The 20,563-nt window shown below is 39.9% G+C and overlaps 1 protein-coding gene across 1 annotated transcript in view; it reads right to left on the reverse strand.

The window, feature by feature from the left end:
* nr3c2 (nuclear receptor subfamily 3, group C, member 2) overlaps window positions 1–20,563 on the reverse strand; it is a 98,917-nt gene that overhangs the window by 9,666 nt on the left and 68,688 nt on the right. The window contains exons 4-7 of the mRNA XM_075463154.1: window positions 19,862–19,978; window positions 13,983–14,324; window positions 12,285–12,429; window positions 5,403–5,533 (exon numbers count right to left, since the gene is read on the reverse strand). Coding sequence (XP_075319269.1) covers window positions 5,403–5,533; window positions 12,285–12,429; window positions 13,983–14,324; window positions 19,862–19,978 — 735 coding nt within the window. The remainder of the gene's footprint in view (window positions 1–5,402; window positions 5,534–12,284; window positions 12,430–13,982; window positions 14,325–19,861; window positions 19,979–20,563) is intronic.

Raw genomic sequence — 20,563 nt, forward strand, 5'->3', positions numbered from 1 at the left:
ATGTAATGTCATTAGCAGGCATGTTGTTAAAGGACACACAGCTTCCTGCTCTTGGTTGCTTGTACAGTACATACCTTACAAACAGGGTGGCTCTCCGTTTTAATTTAATACCTGATGCTGCTTATTAAGGAAGACTGCAACTCGCCCTGGCTATACTGCAACAGCAGGACATTTAAAAGGTTTAGGCTGCTGTCTAATAAAACATGCTCATTTAATAGTCGTGAAAAAAAAGACTAACAATTGGTTGGAGGGATAATATTTTTAAGATTCTTCTCAACATTTTCAGTGGTTAGCAGCAAAATAAGTCCTATCTAAAATGCCACTGTCACCCTTGTAAATACACTGTACACCTGTCCCATTTGGAATAAGGCTTATCAGCTCTTTGAGAGGAAAAACAAAAAAAGATGAGCAAATGAATGAGAAAATATTCGGAATACATACTCTATGTGTTGATGTAAAGGTGCAGAGTGTAACCAGTTTGAACGGGCCACTGCTCTTGTACCAAATTCAAATAGGGTCATGAGACACCGCAGGCTCAGTGAAACCTTAACCAAGGTCAGAGAGGAATAACGGCTCTTGTCTCTTTCTCTATTTATCCAATTTTTCCTCAGTGTTTCACTTACTCACCCTATGTAGCACACAAATACACTTTTACAAACCAGCCCAAAGGCACAGACACACACACACATGCACAGACTCTGTAGTGCTTGCTTAACTGACAAGTTCTGACACCACCTCTGTAAACATTTCTACTGCAACTCCTTTCACAAGGTGCAAGCATTATATTTGAATGACTGTAACTAAAAGAGGCTCTTGCAGGGTTCCACAAAATTGTGCAGTGGACGACTTCTTTTTGAAAATATTCTCAAGCGCTTTGCCAAACCTCCATACCATTCAGTCACTTCATTAAGTGGACTTTGGAACAGGCATATGAAATGGAGGTGCTGGGTGATTATTTTCTTGCTCTCCATCCCTCATATTTTACTATAATATTCTGACCAAATCCAATAACCACAGCAGACTGAACTAACTGCGAAGCTTCTTTTTTTTTCTTTTTTTGTATCCTGTTTTGATTCCGCATCCCTGCTTCTTTTATCCACACCCTCTCTTTATAAATTCCAGGCTGGGTTTTCAAGGAAGTGCAGAAAAATAGCAGGTCTTGGAGCAGTGCCTGGTGCTTGACTGGCCTTTATTAAGTACAGCAGGGCTCTCTGGAAAACCTCCAGAGGACCAGTGAGATGAGGAGAGGGAGGCCACAGCAACAGAAGGAGCAGCTCTGCCATCCCACCACTCCCTTTGTCTTCCCTTTCCTTCTCCCTATAGCTGTGCACCTGTCTCTTTCTCACAAACACCAGCTCATTCTTTCAACTTGTTGGATTTCACTCTTTAAATGGAGCTTTTCCCTACAGGTTTCTTCCTCTTTCCGGTTTCTGGCTCTTCATTTTTCCTAAACGCCAAATAGTTAGAGCTCCCTGCTTTTAGAGTTTAAATCAGGGAAATGCTTTCACATTGCCTCCCCCATATGCCCGTTATATGTAGCCAAAAGCAACTTTTTAATAACAAATGTACTGAAAAACTCCTCTTTATATGTCCCCCCCCCCCCCTTTTTCCTGCTATACGATCTGACTGAATGGGTAACACAACGAAATCTTAAAGGTTTTGCAAGTTTTGAAGTCTGAAACCGGCAGAGGAAATATTCAGAATGTTTACTTTAGGTGATAGTATCAAAAGAACAATATATATAAAAACCAGTCGAAGATGATAGATTTGCTCATAAAATCCATTTAACGAGTAGATATGTTAACAGTAAAATGAACTTCAAGTATTCAAAGTTTCAAAGAAAAGGCGCAGTGTACTTTTACAGTAGCTATTATGTCATTAGACGTAGCAGTATGTCACATCTAGGTATGACTACTTTATTAAAATGTTAGTTTGGTTAGTATGCAATGGTAGCAGAAGATTTGTCAGTATAAAGACACCTTTTACATTTATTCTTACTTTCTGGAAGAAATCTAAAATGACTGTAGTACCATAAATAACATGATGCTTATTTATCTATTTATTGTCTTTTTTCCTGTATGACATAGTAATCGGTTACTGATTTAAAGTGCGGCCTTTGAAACATTGAACCCAGGGAAGTGAAAGACAGACTGTGTGCATTCACAGAACAAAGCAATACATCAGAGAAATAAATCCTAATTTACAGATTTTCTTCACAATGATTAAGCTCTAAAGCACAAATAGACATATCCACACCTCCACACAATCCTATGGGAAGGTGCTGGATCAGCAGATTTAATGTGAAAGTCCTCATTCTGCCAACAAAGGGTGAATGTGTGTGTGGCGCAGCGGTTTAAACCGATATTTCTGTTCTCATAGTTCTCACATCCGCACGCTGTCATTGGCTGGTGTCTACACACCCTCTGCCCCAAGTCTCCAACCAGAGAGCACAAAAAGAAAGAAAAAACCCCAAAACAAAACAAGTATAATACAAACAGAGCTAGTTTTCCCATAGAGAAATACACCAACACAGATTTCTAGCAGGTCATTGGACATAATTGAGAGTAATTGCTTTGGTATGACATTATTTGGTATCTAATATTCTGTATGCCTTTTAATACGGTAACACTGCTTTAAAATTTCAATTTAGCTGGTCAAGGAAGATGAAATGAGAATAAGATTAAAGCAAATGCGCACAAAAGGGGAAGGAGACTTGCATTACATACTACACTGCACTGCATACAAAAGTTTTTTCATAGCAGAGCCTCTGTAGTTGGAATATCAGCGTCTGCATTTTCACATGATTTGTTCTTTGTCCTGAGGTCACTGACTGGAAGAATGAAGAGGAATTCTTTGCGTCCAAATATCCAGAAGGCTCTCTGGAAAGTCAGAGTCAGACAGCTTTGCCTATAGTTCAGACGATTTAGGGCAGAGCATTGTGATAACTGGTTATTAGGTAAACCATTAGGTAAACCAACATTAAGCTTTTATCAAACATTAGGAAATGCCGATGTCATTAAGCCAAAGATCCAAGACTTCTGATACACAAAAGTAAGAGTTCATCCAGTGAACTGAGCAGATAGTCTCTCAGCTTAATTTTTTTCAGTAGTTTAACATGTAAGCAATGTTTGTCATTTTACATGCAACAGCGTAACAGTGCCTGTGCTGTCAGTAAATTACCTGCAGCTGATTAGCGACCCCACATTAATTTGCACTGCTCTTTGTAGATTGCGTCGTTCATTAACGAAATGAGCTCTCTGTGTCCGAAATCAAGTGTCATAAGTTAGTGAGTTGGTTGATCACTCCCAGAGATGCTCAATTCCATTTGCATTTTTTTCAGGATTGCAGCCTCATGCTTTGGCCTAAAGTGTTGTAACCTCAGTTAGCAGTGACACTAGCCCCTTTCACACTGAGGAAGAACCCGCATTTAATTCGCGAATTTAGTGTGTTCACTGTTCCTTTCACACTGACGATCCGAGCTGGGGTGTCAACTCGATTCGCCTTTCGACCCGCGTCGGACCCCAGTCTTTTTGCCGAGCCAAATTTGATGTGAAAGCAATTGACGCGGGATGGACGTGGGCGTGGCGTGACGTGAGGAGTTTAAAAGACAGAATCGACAACTGATCAGAACAACAGCGACAGGTGAGGACAAGTTTCACTTCAAGTTTTACTCTGCAAGTTCGAGACATTTTTCAAGATGGCCAACTGGGGAGACAAGGAGGTCCGCAAGCTCCTCAGCCTCCGAGTAGAGGACGTTATTTACCGCCACATGTCGGGGACGGTGAAAGATGGACCTCTGCTGGAAGGTGCCTACGTCATTGTACTTGCCCAGCATTTTATGTGTTTCGTGTGACGCTCTGCCACTAGGCAACGCCCCCGGGAACTCGGCTTCAGGCGGCACGGATCACCTAATACGCCAAGCTTTCCCATTGCTCGACGCGGGATGAAGTGGCAATTTAGACCCGCGATGGTAGCGGATCTCAGTGTGAAAACAGCTACTGTCTCCACCTCTCCTCCAACGCCATGCACACACAGGCAGGTTTAGAGTAATTTCCTCTCTGTGTATTGCAGTACTCAGTCTGAAAGAGATCTCAAAGAAGAAAAAAAAATGCAAAAGTTGCTGCTGTGATTTGGCAATTTCCTTTGCATAAATTGATGCAGTACAAGTAAAAAACAAGTGCATAAAGTTTTATCAAAATTAAGGAAATTAATTTCTTATTAAAGGAGACCAGATACCCTCCCAAATGAGTCCCGCAAAATGTGCACAACCCTGAAAAGCCTTGTGTCCCAGTTAGGATTACACTGTTGTGGCTACTAATTCACAACTAAAAGTGTGGACGTTTGGAGTCATGACACAAATTTGGCTACATAACATTATCGCCTTTTTCCCTTTGCACATATGCCGCTGCATCCAACATTGCATGCAGTATCAAGTCTGTTTTCAGAGTTGTGATCTTTGTGAGCAGATTAGAAAGAATGAGACTGGATTGTGATCTCACCGACTTTATAAAAAAGTGTTTGCGGGTGCCAGGAGGGCTGCTCTTCCAAATGTGTGCTTTTGGTTAGGGCTGGAGGGAGATGTAGGGAGATTCTGGGCACAGAATTCCAAATTATGGCAGCTAAAATAGGTAAATTCACATTAAACAACAGTTACTAAAATCCTTAAACTGTTTCAGGCTGAAAAAGATATTGTAGTAAATAATTCAACTGAATATTTTACATTTGCCTACCTGAATTACATCCTGGTAATGTGGAGGGCATTTCAAAAGAAGACATGCTGCAGAATGCTGCTCAAATTAATATAATACACAGGAAATATATTTAAGACTAAAGTGAACTTAGGTGAGTGAGCCTCAAAAAGCCAGCGATGTTTCTGGATCCTGTTTCTCTGTTTGTTTAAATTTGTTTAAATTTGGATTTGTGCATGCAGTGACTGAGTTGTGTCCACTGAAAGAACTTTTCTGATGTGTTTCTGAGCCAGTGCAGTGGCTTTTCCACTGCAGAATCATGTCTGAGGAGTGTGAGCAGATGATGGAGTTACCCTTTCCATTCTTTACCTCAATATGTAACTGATCTGTTGCCAATTAACATATCAAATAAGAGAATTTCAACCAGATATGTGTCAAGCTTTATGCAACTCTCTTGAAACAACTTTCTTGAAAGAAGTTGAATCAAATTCAAATGATCACACATTTCCAAAAACTATCACATTTTTTTTTTATGTCAGCTTTCATGTGCTCTCTTTGTACCACCTTTGGATTTATTAATATTTATTTACACAACTCCTTCTGAACAATGTTGTACACAGTGTATCCTACAGCCACCATATGGCTGCGTATGTGAGGGCAGTTATGTGAAGAACATGTAAGAGCCTGTGTTCAGGTCTATAGCTTGTCGCCTACCTGTGCTGAGAAGCAGGAGAACTTTCATTGAGAGGAACTCATCGTAGGTTAGCTGCAATCGAACAAATTCCTGGCTTACTTGCCTCATGCCCAGACACAGATCGTACATGGCTGACTGCCGCATGCGATCCCTGCAAAAAGAAACATTTTAAGCTTCCCAAATATAGCATTTCTTTTGATAACAATAACTGTATTAGGCTGGATTAGTGTTAGCCACAGTTCATGCTCAAAACCCACTCAGCCATACACAGCTTTACATTTATCGTCAGGTTATTCACTACGTCAGCTTCCTTTTTATCTTCGTCAGAAATAATTGGCTTCCTCATTCCATTCCTACCGAGCTAGTTCAGTCCGCTAAAACTATGTTTCCACACGGTGCAGAGGAGGATCTTGCTTGTCTGGGCTAAGAGCAGAATACCAAATCCCCCCCAGATTGCAGAGTGCTGCATACAGTTTCACAGCACAGATGCACCACTCTACCAAAGGTGTGCCAGACGAAACCTTATATGTAACCCCAGTCACCATAGAAACACTTTAAGAAGAGACAAGTGACTCCAAACAGATTTGAGTTGACAACGACACACATGTGAACATACAGAATATTAACTACACATGCACATATTTATTTAACAGACTTATGTGCAATAATGCAACAAAAATACAACAATAAGTATACACAACAACTACATATGCTCGTCACGCCCATACTGCCTCACTCCCCTTCTTTTTCATAGACACTTTATCAGTACAATAATCTTGGTTACGTCACAGACTTCACAAACACAGGAAAGAAACAGTGGTGGGGATAAAGCTCAGTCCAATGAAAAATGTGCTCTGCAGATGCCAAATATTCTCTTGCTTTGTATGTCTCTTCTCTCTGCTGTTCCGTAAATCACCATCACATCAGGAATAAAGTGATTAAATGCAAGTAATGTGCCTTGACTTGAGAAATGTTGGAGTTATAGAAACCACATTATTCCATTGGCAAAGAAGGTGAAGAATTAATTCTGATAACAGCCAGACTAAACATTCAATAGAGGGAACCAGACGCAGCTGATTGGAAACGAGTGCATAATGTTCCCATTAAAGCATCAGACAGCACAACACTTTACGATATTTATTGTACAGCTGTCTACTCTACTAAATACACTGTGACAAAGTCTGAGCAGACCTGTTTGCCTCCTGAGCAGCACTTTGTATGTGGCTATTTTGACAAAGTGCGGGGTAATATAATTTCATACAACTTTGGGCTGGAGTTTCCAAAGTCTCCACACGTTTTCCCCTTCTCTCTCTCTCTCTCTCTCTCTCTCTCTCTCTCTCTCTCTCTCTCTCTCCTTTTCTGTCTTTTTCTCTTCCTGAAATCAATTTTGCTGAATCACTGCCCAAAATGAGCTGCTGGTTTGGGGAAGGAAAGAAAATACAGCAGCAAATGCTTTCTTTCCTTCTCTCTTTCAATTTTTTTAATATCTCTGCAAGGCTGTCTTCCTCTCACACAGATTCTCTCTAGCTCTTGAACTCTCTCTCAACATCTGAGGCGAAAGTTTCAGGAGAGGCTGTGTGAAATATAAAATAAAAACAAAACGCGATTATTTGCACATCTCAAAAACTAATATTTTGTTCACAATAGAACATAGAAAATGTAGCAAATTTTGAAAAATTAGACCTTTACTATTTCATGAAAAATATTAGCTCATCTTGAGTTTGATGGTAGCAACATGTCTTTGGAGTTTGGAACAGGGTCATGTTTACCACTGTGTACCGTCATATCTCTTTTAACAACAGTCTGTAAATGTCTGGGAACTGAGGAGCCCAGTTGTTGGACCTTTGACAGAGGAAGGTTGCCCCATTCTTGTCTGATGTAGATTTGTAGCTGCTCAATGGTCCTGGATCATATTTGTTGTATGTGTTGTGCCATATTTTCTCTTGGTGAAAGTTCTGAGCTGCATGCAGACCAGTCCAGCTCCATATCCTGCTGACATCATCTGGATGTACCTGTGCTTATACCTTTCAGATTTGATGGTTCCTTTCCAGATGCGCATGTTGCCAGTTCTATAGGCACTAATGCATCCCCATCAGAGATGCAGGCTTTTGAACTGAATGCTGTAAACATACTGGACGGTCTTCTCCTCTTCTATCCAGAGCAAGCGGCGTTCTTGATTTCCGAAAAGAATTTCAAGTTTTGATTTGTCTGACCACGGAAAAGTTTTCCTTTTTGCCCCAGTCCATTATAAATTAGCTTTGACCCAGAGAAGCCAGCAGTGTTTCTGGAACAGCTTCACATATGGCTTCTTCTTTGCGTGACAGAGCTTTAACCTGCATCGGTGGATGGCACGTTGAACTGTGTTCACAGACAATGATTTCTGGCTGTGTTCCTGTGACCATGCAGTGATTTCTTACGTTTTCTATGTTCTATGAATAAAATATTGCTGTTAATTTGTAACTGGTTCAGCTATGATATGCTTATTTTTGTATTTATGGGCACTGTGGAAATTGCAAAAAAATGTAGAAAGCATCCAATCAAAGACCAAATAAAACCCATTATGCAGTCTTACCTGGTCTTTAATGTAAAAAAGCCGCCTGGTTTCCAGCACTAATGCACACAGATAGATCCAAGTCTAATAGGTGAGTGTGTGAATAGTTTTCTTCAAAAAAATATTTACAGCCATGGACCAATAAATGCAAAACTGCTATGAAAACAAGTTGACACTGTCCACTTTGCTACAAATTAACTGGACTTCATAAAAGTATGGACTTATTTTGGCCCTATATTTGACAAAGTGATCAATGACCTGAAGATCCTCTGTGTAACAGCAAGCACCTTGAGCAAAAAGACACCGCAGGGATTAGCGGTAGCATCTTAACAGCATAGAAAGTATGTCACCAACATCCAGGCCATCATCAGCCAGTCTACATCTTCTCTGCTATCAAGCTAAACATCAGGCTAGGGGTGGGCGATATGTATCGTTTGCGAAATTATCGTGAATGTTGTTTTGACGATGAGTAATTTTGCAATATCGAGATATATATATATATATATATATATATATATATATATATATATATATATTTTTTTTTTTTTATTTATTTATTTTTTTTTTTCAATCGCCAAAAATCAATAAAGTGCAGCGCCAGTGGTCCTCTGCCCTTACCACGGCGCCACGCCCTGCTTTGAACACTCTAATTTTTTCAAAGTAAACGCTTCGGACCCCGCGGGACACTCAGCTAAGAGCATCGAGGGGGCGCCGAGAGGCAGGGGCTGGGACAGACGGTAGCTCGCCTCGCGGCGGACCGTCAGCTCGATCCCGAGATCCAACTACGAGCTTTTTAACTGCAGCAACTTTAAGATACGCTATTGGAGCTGGAATTACCGCGGCTGCTGGCACCAGACTTGCCCTTCAATTGATCCCCGTTAAAGGATTTAAAGTGTCCTGTATTGTTATTTTTCGTCACTACCGGCTCCCCGAGTCGGGAGTGGGTAATTTGCGCGCCTGCTGCCTTCCTTGGATGTGGTAGCCGTTTCTCAGGCTCCCTCTCCGGAGGGAGAAGTAGCCTGAGAAACGGCTCGCGGTTATCTAGAGTCACCAAAGCGGCCGCGGCAGCCCGAGAGGCACCCCGCATGGGTTTTGGGTCTAATAAATGCACGCATCCCCGAAGGTCAGCGCTCGTTTTGCATGTATTAGCTCTAGAATTTCCACAGTTATCCAAGTAACGGTAGAGCGATCAACGGAACCATAACTGATTTAATGAGCCATTCGCAGTTTCACTGTAGCCTACCGGCCGTGTGTGCTTAGACTTGCATGCTTGTGTTCATTTTATTGTGATCTTAATGCAAGTTTTAATTTTTTTTTTAAATATCGTCAAAATATCTTTATCGTGAAAATCCTAAAAAATATCGAGATATTTTTTTTTGCCCATATCGCCCACCCCTACATCAGGCCCATCTGTGATTGGGACTGACTCACTACATATAAACTGCATCACACTGCACCATACCAGGGAGTGAAAAAAAAACAAAAAAATCTCCTTCATGAATACATATTCTTCTCTCATTTGAAAGCACTTCTTTTACAGATTTCTTGTCCCGAGTTTAGACATCCTCAAAACAGCACTTTCCAAATTGCATCTATGACAAAATCAGATTTTCTCCAAAAACTGTTCAGTCATCTGACAAAATGGCACACAAGTCTTAATGAAGTGTGATTCACTTGGCATTTAATGGATTAGCGAACTAGAAGATTTCTCGTTGGAAAAAACAGCTTCTGTAAATAAGTACAGAGTGATATAAAACAAAGGCACTGCAAAGTAACCTTTGGGCTGCTGTTTATTTATTAATTTATTTGGGACAAACTAACCCAATGACAGACTTTCACAAGCTATTAGTTGGAGCTTTTAAACCTGACCCTAACTGATCCTGCCTGTCTACAGCTAGCTGCCTACAGAGGTTACTATTCTGCACTTTGATTAATTGTATAAAATTCAATTCATCAGCGGCCATGGCCTGTAGCTACCACCAGATTAAAGGCCCATATACAGTCCCTTCTCTTTTCACTTGCCCTCCTGTTCATACAAATTCCCACAGATCAAGTGGACTGTTGGTGCTCCAGGAAGGCTTTGATCCTCTTTGCCAGCACTTATAGAACCATCAAAAAGCACAACCTTGGAAAGCTGAACTCTGCCGCAAGATTATGACCTTGTTTAAAGGACATCACAACATCCAGAAAGCAACGTAATTACCCAAAATTTTTTATTTAAATCTAAATAGTTTTCATTTATTGTAATGGATTGCTTAGAATAGCACAGGTGGAAATTACGCCCCCTTGCTCTAAATTTGATGAAAATTTGTGCTTATGCATAAATAAACGTTAGATGAGCCACTGAAAACAAAAGCCAGTAAACACAATAAAGTCAGGCCTGACCCGTCAACCAATCACAGTGTGAAACGATGAACTGCTCTGAAAAACACATTAAGCTTCTCTAACATTTGTAACAGTTATTTTTGAATTTTTGTATGTTAAAGGTTATACAAAACGTCTGACAAAAATAGATGTATTTTCTATTAATCTAAATACTGATAAAAGGCTTGACAGATATGAGTCTTCTGACATGTTGCTGCTTATATCGATACGTTTTTCCTCACTCGCTGAATGGGGGCCTTAAAATGTGCTAATTTAGCCACACTCACATCTGACACTGCCTGTCATGTCTGCTCAAGAGCCATGGCTCCTCACTCTGCCTTGCTTTCACTGACTTCTAAAACTAGCGTGTAATAACTTCTCAGCTCACATTAGCTTCCTTATTTCACTGGTTTCTTACAACGCATTCATAAACATGAAACACACAGGCTGAGTTTCTGAGACTGCAGGTTGCGCTCCCCGGCTTCTAAACAAAAATCCTCATCCATTGCACTGATGGCTGACTTTGCTTATAATATATCTAGGGCTGGGCGAGTTAACTCATTATCATCGCGTTAACTCGTTAATTATTTAACGCCGATAAATATTTTATTGCGCATTAAAGACATGCTATGCAACTTTTTCATGGTCATAATATTGCTTGGCAATCATCAGTTTGCTTGGCTGACCCGTTCCGATGAAAACGGTGACATTTCCATCTCCATCTGGTGGCCCTAGCCCGAAACAGCGCTTGCAACTTTGCCTGTGGCGCCACGTGCTTTGTTTAGCTCTGGAAGTCTCGCGACACACGAGAGCCGAGAACTACTGCTTCACGGCAGGTCGTAAAGGGCTCTGAGCCGAGCCAGGTAGCCTGATAGACACACCCCCTCTCCAACTCTCTGCCAGTGTCTTGAAAAATAAACCGTAAATTGCCTCTGGTGGGTTTACGACAGTCTGGCTAGACTGTCGCCTATTTTCTACGGAGCTCCCCCTACAGCTTTGGGGTGTGTATTGCATGGTAAACAAACCCCGTATTACTGAGCTCTGCTTTAACGCAGGTTTTATATATTTATTTTTTTAAATTTTTGGGAAAAAATATTTAAAAAAAAAACATTTTTTGGGGGGAGGGCTTTTGTGCCTTTAATGGATAGGAAAGTTCAGAGAGACAGGAAGCAGGGGGCAGAGAGAGGGGGAACGACACGCAGCACAGGGCCGTCCGATGCGGGACTCAAACCGGAGCCAGCTGCAGCGCGGACTATAGGCTCTTGTACATGGGGCGCCTGCTCAACCCACTACGGACCACCCCTGTTTTATTGTTTATTTTATTATTGTAAAAGTCTGTTGCTCACAGGCTTTTATTTTGTAAAAGTCTGTTGCTGTCTGCTGCGGAACCGGAAAAGAAATAATTGGCGGATCCACCAAACATGGAGAAGGGTACAGAACTTTTATTTGGCCATTTTCATTTTAAAGTTCTTCCAGACGGCGGAGTCGACAGAACCAAAGTCATCTGTAAACTCTGCCAAGTTGAATTGTCTTATCACCGTAGTAGTTCCAGTCTAAAATATCACTTAAAGGCAAAACACAATTGATACCAGCAAGTTATTCAACGAATCAGACAGTGGAGCCAGGCTTCTACATAAAAATGCTGATGTTAAAAGTGTGTTTATACAACAAATGTTATGGCACTTTCACTCATATGGCAGTACATCTAAAATAAAACTAAATGCTAAAAGCTATACACTACTTTTGAATTAATTTTTGGATTTTGCGTACAAATGCGATTAATCGTGATTAAACCGGGAAATCATGTGATTAATTTGATTAAAATCGTTGCCCAGCCCTAAATATATCCCATTACACATGAATACAAACGAACAAAAAAAAACATCTCATAGACATATTAACAAGGTAAAAAGATTTTTAGCAGAGGGAGAATTTAATAACAGAGCCACGGGTGTGACTTCCTGCAGGTTTGAAAGTGTGTACCTACTCGTTAAAGATGAGATCAGGAGCAAAGTAGAGCATCTGTCCATTGGTGTGTTTGTAGGAGCGCCAACTGAGGCAAAAGGAGGACAGACACATCCATGAGTACTGGATCAGGGTGATTTGGTCCTCAATGGGCAGGCCCCGGAAACCTAGCACAAAAAAACACAAACAGCACACAGAGATGTGGGTGATGAGATTACAACAAGTTGTGTCCAAATGTAGCAGACAACACTCAGGCACTGATGAAATAGATTTGGATCTATAAAAAGTGCCATCCATCTACCTCGGCCCTATATGTATGTGTGTTTACCTAAGTCTTTGCATTAGTTAGTGTGTATTTCTGTGCCAGGTTTTGTGTCAACATGATAACCAGTGACGAGTATTCACCCAATCTTGTTTTATGCAAATCTCGCAAGGCCTGTGGTCGTGGGCATGTTGTCTATGAAGCTCCCAAAATAGAGTCAAATGGGAAACTTGCCAAACCCTCAATCAAACTCTGGCAAGAACCTCCTCCTCATGCAAAACGTAAGCCAACTGAGGACACACGAGTGACTTATGAAGGTTTAGGGACTATTTCTGTCTCTATACATGCCAATCTGCCAGGAAAAAAGTATTTTATAGAGAAACATATATGGAAAAGATTTGTCAAATATCTGGCTTGAAAGACTTATGGACATGGTAGTGAAAGTAGGTAGATGGTAATAATGCAGCTCTTAATACCTAAAAAAAAAGAAAAGTGAAAGACTTTTATTGAACATATTGTTGTTACTGACATCGCTGGTCCATGCTGCCCTGTGTGTTAGCCCTGTCACATCCAAATGTAAACCGAACTCAGGCAGTGGCATATCTGAAAGTCAAAGGTACTCATTTTGACCCTTTTGTCTGGCTTCTATTTATATGTCCGGATATGGCAAGCAGACACCGTAGAGGTATCAAATATTTGCAATACAGCAAATTAAACAGGCTCAAAGATCTACCTGTGAGGCACCTTTCATTATGTCTACAACCGAGTGGCATCATGGGGGCTTGGGGAGGGAGACCTGTTTATCCCTTTTCAAACGTCTTTTTCTTTCTGCGATGTAGTGTATGCAGAGAAAATAATGAGATATCTGCTCTGTCAAATTTAAAATCTGGCAACGGTGAGCTGAATGTGTTTGGAAATCCTCATCTCAATTCCTAAATCTATTTAATGGTAAAATAGGATTAATTTCTAATCTTGTTGAATCTTTAAAAAAATCACTTCCTTGCCTAATATTTAACATGAAAATTGTGTACCCTAACAAAACCAGTAGTACACAAAAACATCCCCAACATGCCTAGATTGATCAAACTGACACTATTTACCACTTAACACTTTCTTTGATTCCTCAACAAATAAAACAGGTTTTTTTAGATCACATTTTGTCAAAATAAATTGATAAAACAAAAAAGCACTTGGAATGTAATGAACTTTATGATAATTTAATAAACTTCCTAAAGCCTTTTTACTGACTTTTAAAAGCATGAAGGGAGAGCATACGGCACAAAGCAAAGCACAGCCTAAAATACTTTGACTGCATATGATAAATGTAACCTTTAAAAATCTCATTTACACACCTTGCTTACTTTCCAAACATAACCGAGGGCACCTTTATATTCTCTCACCAGTTTGCCCATAAAAACAGCATTTAGGCCTCAGCCCTCTGCTCTGCTGCACACTAACCTGGAAGTACTTTGGCCCACTTCACCATGCGTACCATCTGCTTTCCAGCCAGGCGGTTGAGACTGGACAGCAGGTGGTCAGTTGTGTCAGGCTGTGTGTTGTCATAGCCAGAGTACACCTCTTCAGGCTCAATCAGTTCTAACACACTGCAGATGGAGGGTGGCAGAAAAGGTGTGACCACCCCAGGCCCATGGGGCACCAGGGCATTGGCAGCACTGGCATTCAGCTCCTTCTCTGAAGACAGGTAACCGCCTCCAACGCCACCTGTGGATATTTGGCCATCTTTAGATCCCTGCAGGTCTTCGCTGACTCCCTTCAGCTTCAACTTCTTGGACTTTCGCGCTGTGGGGAGCACAACAGACCATATTAACGCAGTGTTGATGGTGGCATTTTTCACATTTCTAATGTTCTTCTAGAAACATTTGACTGAAAACATTTAAGTCTGCTCTTCTAAAATGTTTGATATCACAGCTAGTGTGACAAAATAACCTTTTTTATATATATATTATATCTTATTTCTGTGTAAACTGCATACTTATCTAATTTTCCAAAGCTGATTTTTCACTGTATCCCTCTATTTGAAATGATATTTTATGAAAAAATTGTAACAACAGATTATTAAAATTACAATTAAATGATAAATTTGACCACGTCCACATGAAAGTACAGGTTATTTCTTGATAAATCACTCTTTTGGGGATAGTTTTTCATTGAAAACAACCTGACAATGAATGTTAATGCAACTTTATGCTTGTTGAAAATACTTATGTAAGCAGCTACATCTATTTCCTTCCCTGAATTCTCATGTTGGAAATGTATCTATACTTATCTATCTATCTATACTTTTTTCCATTATGATGTTGGGATTTACAGTACATTTCACACGTTGCTGTTTTTTAGCTAGCATGCCAAACAAATGTCAATAAATCATTACTGATGCTAATTCACTCTTATAAGTTTTGTATCTTTGCATTTATTTATCTGATCATATCAGGCTCCAATTGTCGGCATTAACTAGTTGCAAACCATAAGCTAGTTTCCAACATTTTCTTAAAAGTTATTGTTCAAAATCATGTTGATTTTCACAGCGCTGACCAAGATAATACACTCTGTTCTTTCTCAACTACATGTGCTGCTTTTTGTTCTACTCTTTGCTATGACCTAAGAGTAAAAAAAATAAATAAAAAAATATGGCTGTAATAATGAGAGAGATGTTTGGGTTGGCCACTTTATTATGATCTGTTTGACCTTAAAGGGGCTGTATGTAAGTGGAGGATTTTGGAAATTCAGTAATGGTTAAAAACTAGCCTTGTCCCTCTCAAAAACATGTTTCCCTGAATTCGGACTTGTAATGGAAACAACTGCTATTCAAAGAATACAATTGTTTTTACATTTTGTATAGAATAAAATTTGCATTATTGTAAAATATATAATCTTATTATGTGTACACTGAACTTATCTTGTCTCTGTGCTCTCAGCCCCACCTTACCCTTCGGACCTGAAGCTATGTCTTTTATCACAGGTTGTGCAGAATCAACACTGTAATCAGTCAATGCATAGAATACCAATGACCAAGCAGTGTGTATGAAAGATAGTTCTATTATTTTGTTTCATTTTAATATCCAAAAAAAGTCTCCAAATTCATTGACTTGGAAAGCAGTCTGGGGTTTCCGCCTGCTGCAGAGGCCGTTTGGACTGGCCCTCCAGCTCAAAACAGATCTCCAGGGGAGCAGAACAAGGACCACTGTCTCCAGCTGCAGTCCAAGGCAGTGGAGTTAAGGTCCATTTTTTGGAAAAAACGCTCATTGGCGAAGCAATGGAACAGTGTAGATAAGGAGAGTACACCCCTTTTTTTCAGCCAGTATTGACTTTGTCTACTTCTAAATCCTCTTTGATGTGCACTGAATTCAGCAGTGTTCTGCAAATCTTACTTTCCAGATCTGACTCAGTAGGATGCGTCTGGTCACAGGCATATTAATATGGGTCATGTTCTGCAGCTTATCTACACTACTGCTATTATTGAGATTATTACATAACAAACATTTGGAATATTTAATTATTTAGGGTAAATGAAGCAAACTGTCGAAAAAAGGTTGTTTCCACAATTACAGACAACCTTGATGATAGTGCAGCTATTCACCGCTTTCCAGTGACATTTTACAAATGAGACTTTGGGCCCACAGACTAGCAAGGTCAGACAATAATTGTCCAATTTTTCACGGGGGGAAGGAATAAGGAGGAGATCCCTTAAAATCCATAAATATGTAGCTGTGCCAAACCTTTAGTTTGTAGGTCAGTGTTCAAAATCTGCACCCCTTTCTGTGGCTAACGTTTACTTCCTGAAGTAAAGCAATCGAAGTGAAATGACTACGTATAAATGCTACTGGCCCATTTTTGATTTTTTTTGGTGAAGTGAATATGGCAGAGTAGTCCTACATGTCACTGTTTACAACACAGAGTTTATTGTTTGCCATACAGGCCACGTAAGATCAAAAAGACAAAAAAAGAACGGGGCCGACATTAAGAGCGTGTCCACCTCCACAGCCAATAGCTCTGAAGCTAAATGATATCAAGAATAGCAACAACAGTGGCCTGGCAGAGCTGGCAGTTAGCAATTCTTAGTTAAAATAACAAAACACCTTTCACTCAAGTTTTGCTGTATCTAAACGCAAGCTTACTATTGGTATTGTGGATCACCATGGCAACTTGCTGCACAGCAGTTTAAGGTTGAATTAAAGCCTGTGAGTGGTTCCTCATTCATCTCAAAATAAATATTCGATACTTACTCTATCATCAATGAACATGTCCTAATACATGTCCCTAATGGGACAAAATATATATATTTGTCAATAACATCAGAGAAGTTCATTTCAAAGGTTTACACAATATGTGATCAGCAAATTCTATTGTTAACCGAATGATGCTACCTCTTGTCCTTTATTAAAAGTGCATCCATTTATTTTTTAAATGAAATGACTTCCAGGAAAATTTTTTTTTTTTTTTTTAAAGGCAGAGTACTGAAAATGTATTCACCCCTCCATGTTAAAACAGAAAGACATATTTGTATGTCAGTGGAGTCACTTTGTTGTCGGGCCATGTATACTTTCATAAATGAAAACTAAATCTCGGATTTTTTTTAACCATCATAACAATTCCCAGTCCTTTCCCCTCAATCAGTAATGAGAATAAAAAATACACATACAGAACTGGCAATGCATTAGCCACTTATACTTTTAACTATTTAAATACTGCTCTTATTCATAATATCCATCACCAGGCAAGGGAGCGTTCTTCCCCACAAAAACAGCCCCTACGAGCTTATTCATTCTCCTCATGCTCTTGAATAGTTTAGACTTTACCGTGCATAACCTATTTTTTTCTTCTATTCAATTGCAGGTTTTACCATTTCGGCAGCTGAGCCCAAGTTAGAGGAACCAGTTGAGCACCAGCTTCATGATACTAGTTATCCTAGTCAACCAAAGTCCGGACCAGTGAATGTAGAAACAGGCTGTTATTACCGAAGCAAATCTCTTTTCTACTTTATGTTTGAATAGTAAAAATAAAACTTGGAGACTTAACAGTTACCTACCATTAGAGCTAAAATTCAGTTATTTTACTTTGGGATTCAGACGGCTTTTTTAAACTGTTTCATATGGAATAATAGGACTGTTGAGCCCCCCTCACTCACCAGGCTAAAACGCTGCTAAAGTACTAAAAATACAGCCACATTCATCAGCAACCCCAAGCTTTTATTCATGACTCATGGTCATCTGTTGCCTTTCAACGCCACATAGCACTTAGATCGAGAGATGTTTACTCCAAGTCATGTGTTTAATATGCTCAAGTTAATAATCTGCTGTTATCCAAGCGTGTTTGTACATTCACACATGGTAGATTGTCAGGTTTGAAAATATTCCTTTGTGGCAGTTTTTGAAGGAGCATTGCCAGAGGAAAACCAAACGATGACTGGTGGGACTGTCATAATCCCATATATCAATATGATAAGAGACAGAATGAAATAAATTCTCATAGTTTTTGGGTGTAACTTTGTCTCTTATGCTCTTATGCTGAGCTTGACGGGTACTTGAGGGCAATGACAGTGTTTTTTATGACTGACTGTGACAACAGGTGGTCTACTTAAGGAGACAATGTTGCGCCTGTTGTCTTGCTGTGCTGTACTGCTTCAGACGCTACTTTCAAGCTGCCATTTATACACAGCATTTCAGAAGGCACTTTTTGAGAGAGAAGGCCATTGATGTTTCATCATTCATCACCCTTTCTATTCGCTGATCAATAATTTGTCATTTTTGTATTAGTGTGTTGTCTAAAATATATACAAGCAAGTCAAATTCTGCATGAAAGAGTTACCCTTCACAAATTCACATTGCAGAAAAAGACCTCAAATCTCAGGCCTGTCTACTGTATGGCTCTGAGACAGGCATAATAACAATCTGAACCTAGTTGCAGATTTGATTAATTACTGTCCGTTACAGCTGTTTATCAGACACCGGTCATGGCTATTTATGTGAGCTTGACAATAAAAACCTCCACCCAAATGCAAGCAAAAATAGGGTGAAGGTTTAAAAATCCAAGGATTTTCTATTTGAAAACATCTCTGGAATTAATTATCCAAATCAGGATTGATTTTTTTGTTTTTGTAATTGTTGTTGATTGAACAGGATAAACTTGTTCCCATGTGTTGGATGTAGCATAGAAAACTACAGGCCTTGATGCCAGCATTATATCATTCTTCCTTAGCACTCAAATTTTCAAAGTTTAGTCATATTTGAGCAGTTCATTTCACTACTACACTCTAAATCTTATTGTTGACATCAAATCAGACAATAAGGCTTCTACACCAAAAATCCCCCCAAAACATATGAATCTGTCCAAAAAGTCCTCTCACATTGTGGGCAGTTTCTTAATTCTTTGTCAGATGAATGTAAACATCTAAAGTGAGAGCTTCTTCTTAACATCTAACTAGTACAAAGCGCATTTTAAATTAAATGACCCACATAGTGGATAATATTTTGCTCGGAAACAAAAAATAGAAAATGCATCATTGATGCCTTTTACACAGTGAAGCAACACAGCAAAGTTCAGAAAATACTCTCAAGCGGGACGCTTTTGAGTCAGGTTACTTAAAGCCCGTCTTGGCATATATATATTGCGCTATACAGAACTTATTTTGACATGACAGCAGACAGTTCGAGTGCATTTCCCAATTTCCTCTCTCCCAATGACTTATAAACCAGTATCTTATGTGCAGTATCTTAGATAAGCCCCACAATTGTGACCACAGTGCTGAAATTTCCCAGAGTTTTTTTTAGATACTTGCTATATATTTTTACACTAATATCATATTCATATCTGATGAAATAAAATTCTAAAAATGTTCAGTAGTATTCAGAGGAAGGAGAATTTTTTTCATGCTTCACATTCATGCCTGGATTTACTTTGGGAGCTAGCAGAGCTTCAAGTGTGGTTCTAGATTTGTGTATGTCACAGTGACCCTGAAGTGGAATATGACCCTTAGCAATAAATGCAAAATTGCACACACAGACACACACACACACACACACACACACACACACACACACACACACTTTCTATGAATCCCTCTCAGTTAGTATCATCTTTTATTTTATCTTCAGGCTTTATCAGAAGACATCATGTATAGTACTGTAGAGCTACACCTACTGTAGAGTAGTATATACACCCTAACAGCCTATGACTCAGCTTCCCTGGGTCTATATGGATCACAACTAGTCCTTTTTTTTCATATCTATCATTTCTTATAAGCTGATTGAGGCTAACTGAAAAGCAACTTTGGAGACATTATAACAGTGCAAATTTGGAATGAGGTGGTGACTCCTCACCTCCAAGGTTCATCCCAGCCTGCAGACACTTCCGTACACGACATGCTGGACAGTTTTTCCTTCGGATCTTGTCAATGATACAGTCATTTCTCCCAGCACACAGGTAGTTGTGCTGACCTGTAGGAGGACAAGAAGCCACGTTAGTTCAATGGTGACCACACATGCTGCGTGACACAGAACAAGTATTGTCATTTTAAAGGCATGCAGAAGAGAGGATTTAGAAATAAAAGCTGAAAAGATCAAAGTTTCGTGATTGTGAGGGTGAAAATGACTATAATAGTAATTATTTTGCTCTCAACCATGACGATGTGTGACTACTAGTGTATTATACAATAAATAGCATGAGGGAATTGGTGGAACCAGGACACTGGCTGCAGCCTGACTATTCCTGACAGTGATGCTAACATGGCGAGAATCCCTCCTGCCTCCTGCCTAGCCCCTAGCTAAAGCCAATGATCTCCCATTTCAGAGAGGTTCCTTCCGCTCCACTAGCTTTTCACTATACAGCTTCCCTCCTCCTCTTCCTCCTCCTCCACTCCTCTCCTTCTCTACGACTGCATCTCCATCCCTCCTTTTCCACACGTCCACCAGCCTCTCAGCACTGTACGCCCACACACAGATAGTTTCATCCACACACACACAGTCATTTACTCCATCACTCTCATGTGCACACATGCATGAGCACGCATACACACACACACA

Source organism: Odontesthes bonariensis, chromosome 4 (assembly GCF_027942865.1).
Source record: "Odontesthes bonariensis isolate fOdoBon6 chromosome 4, fOdoBon6.hap1, whole genome shotgun sequence".
NCBI classification, from domain to species: Eukaryota; Metazoa; Chordata; class Actinopteri; order Atheriniformes; family Atherinopsidae; genus Odontesthes; species Odontesthes bonariensis.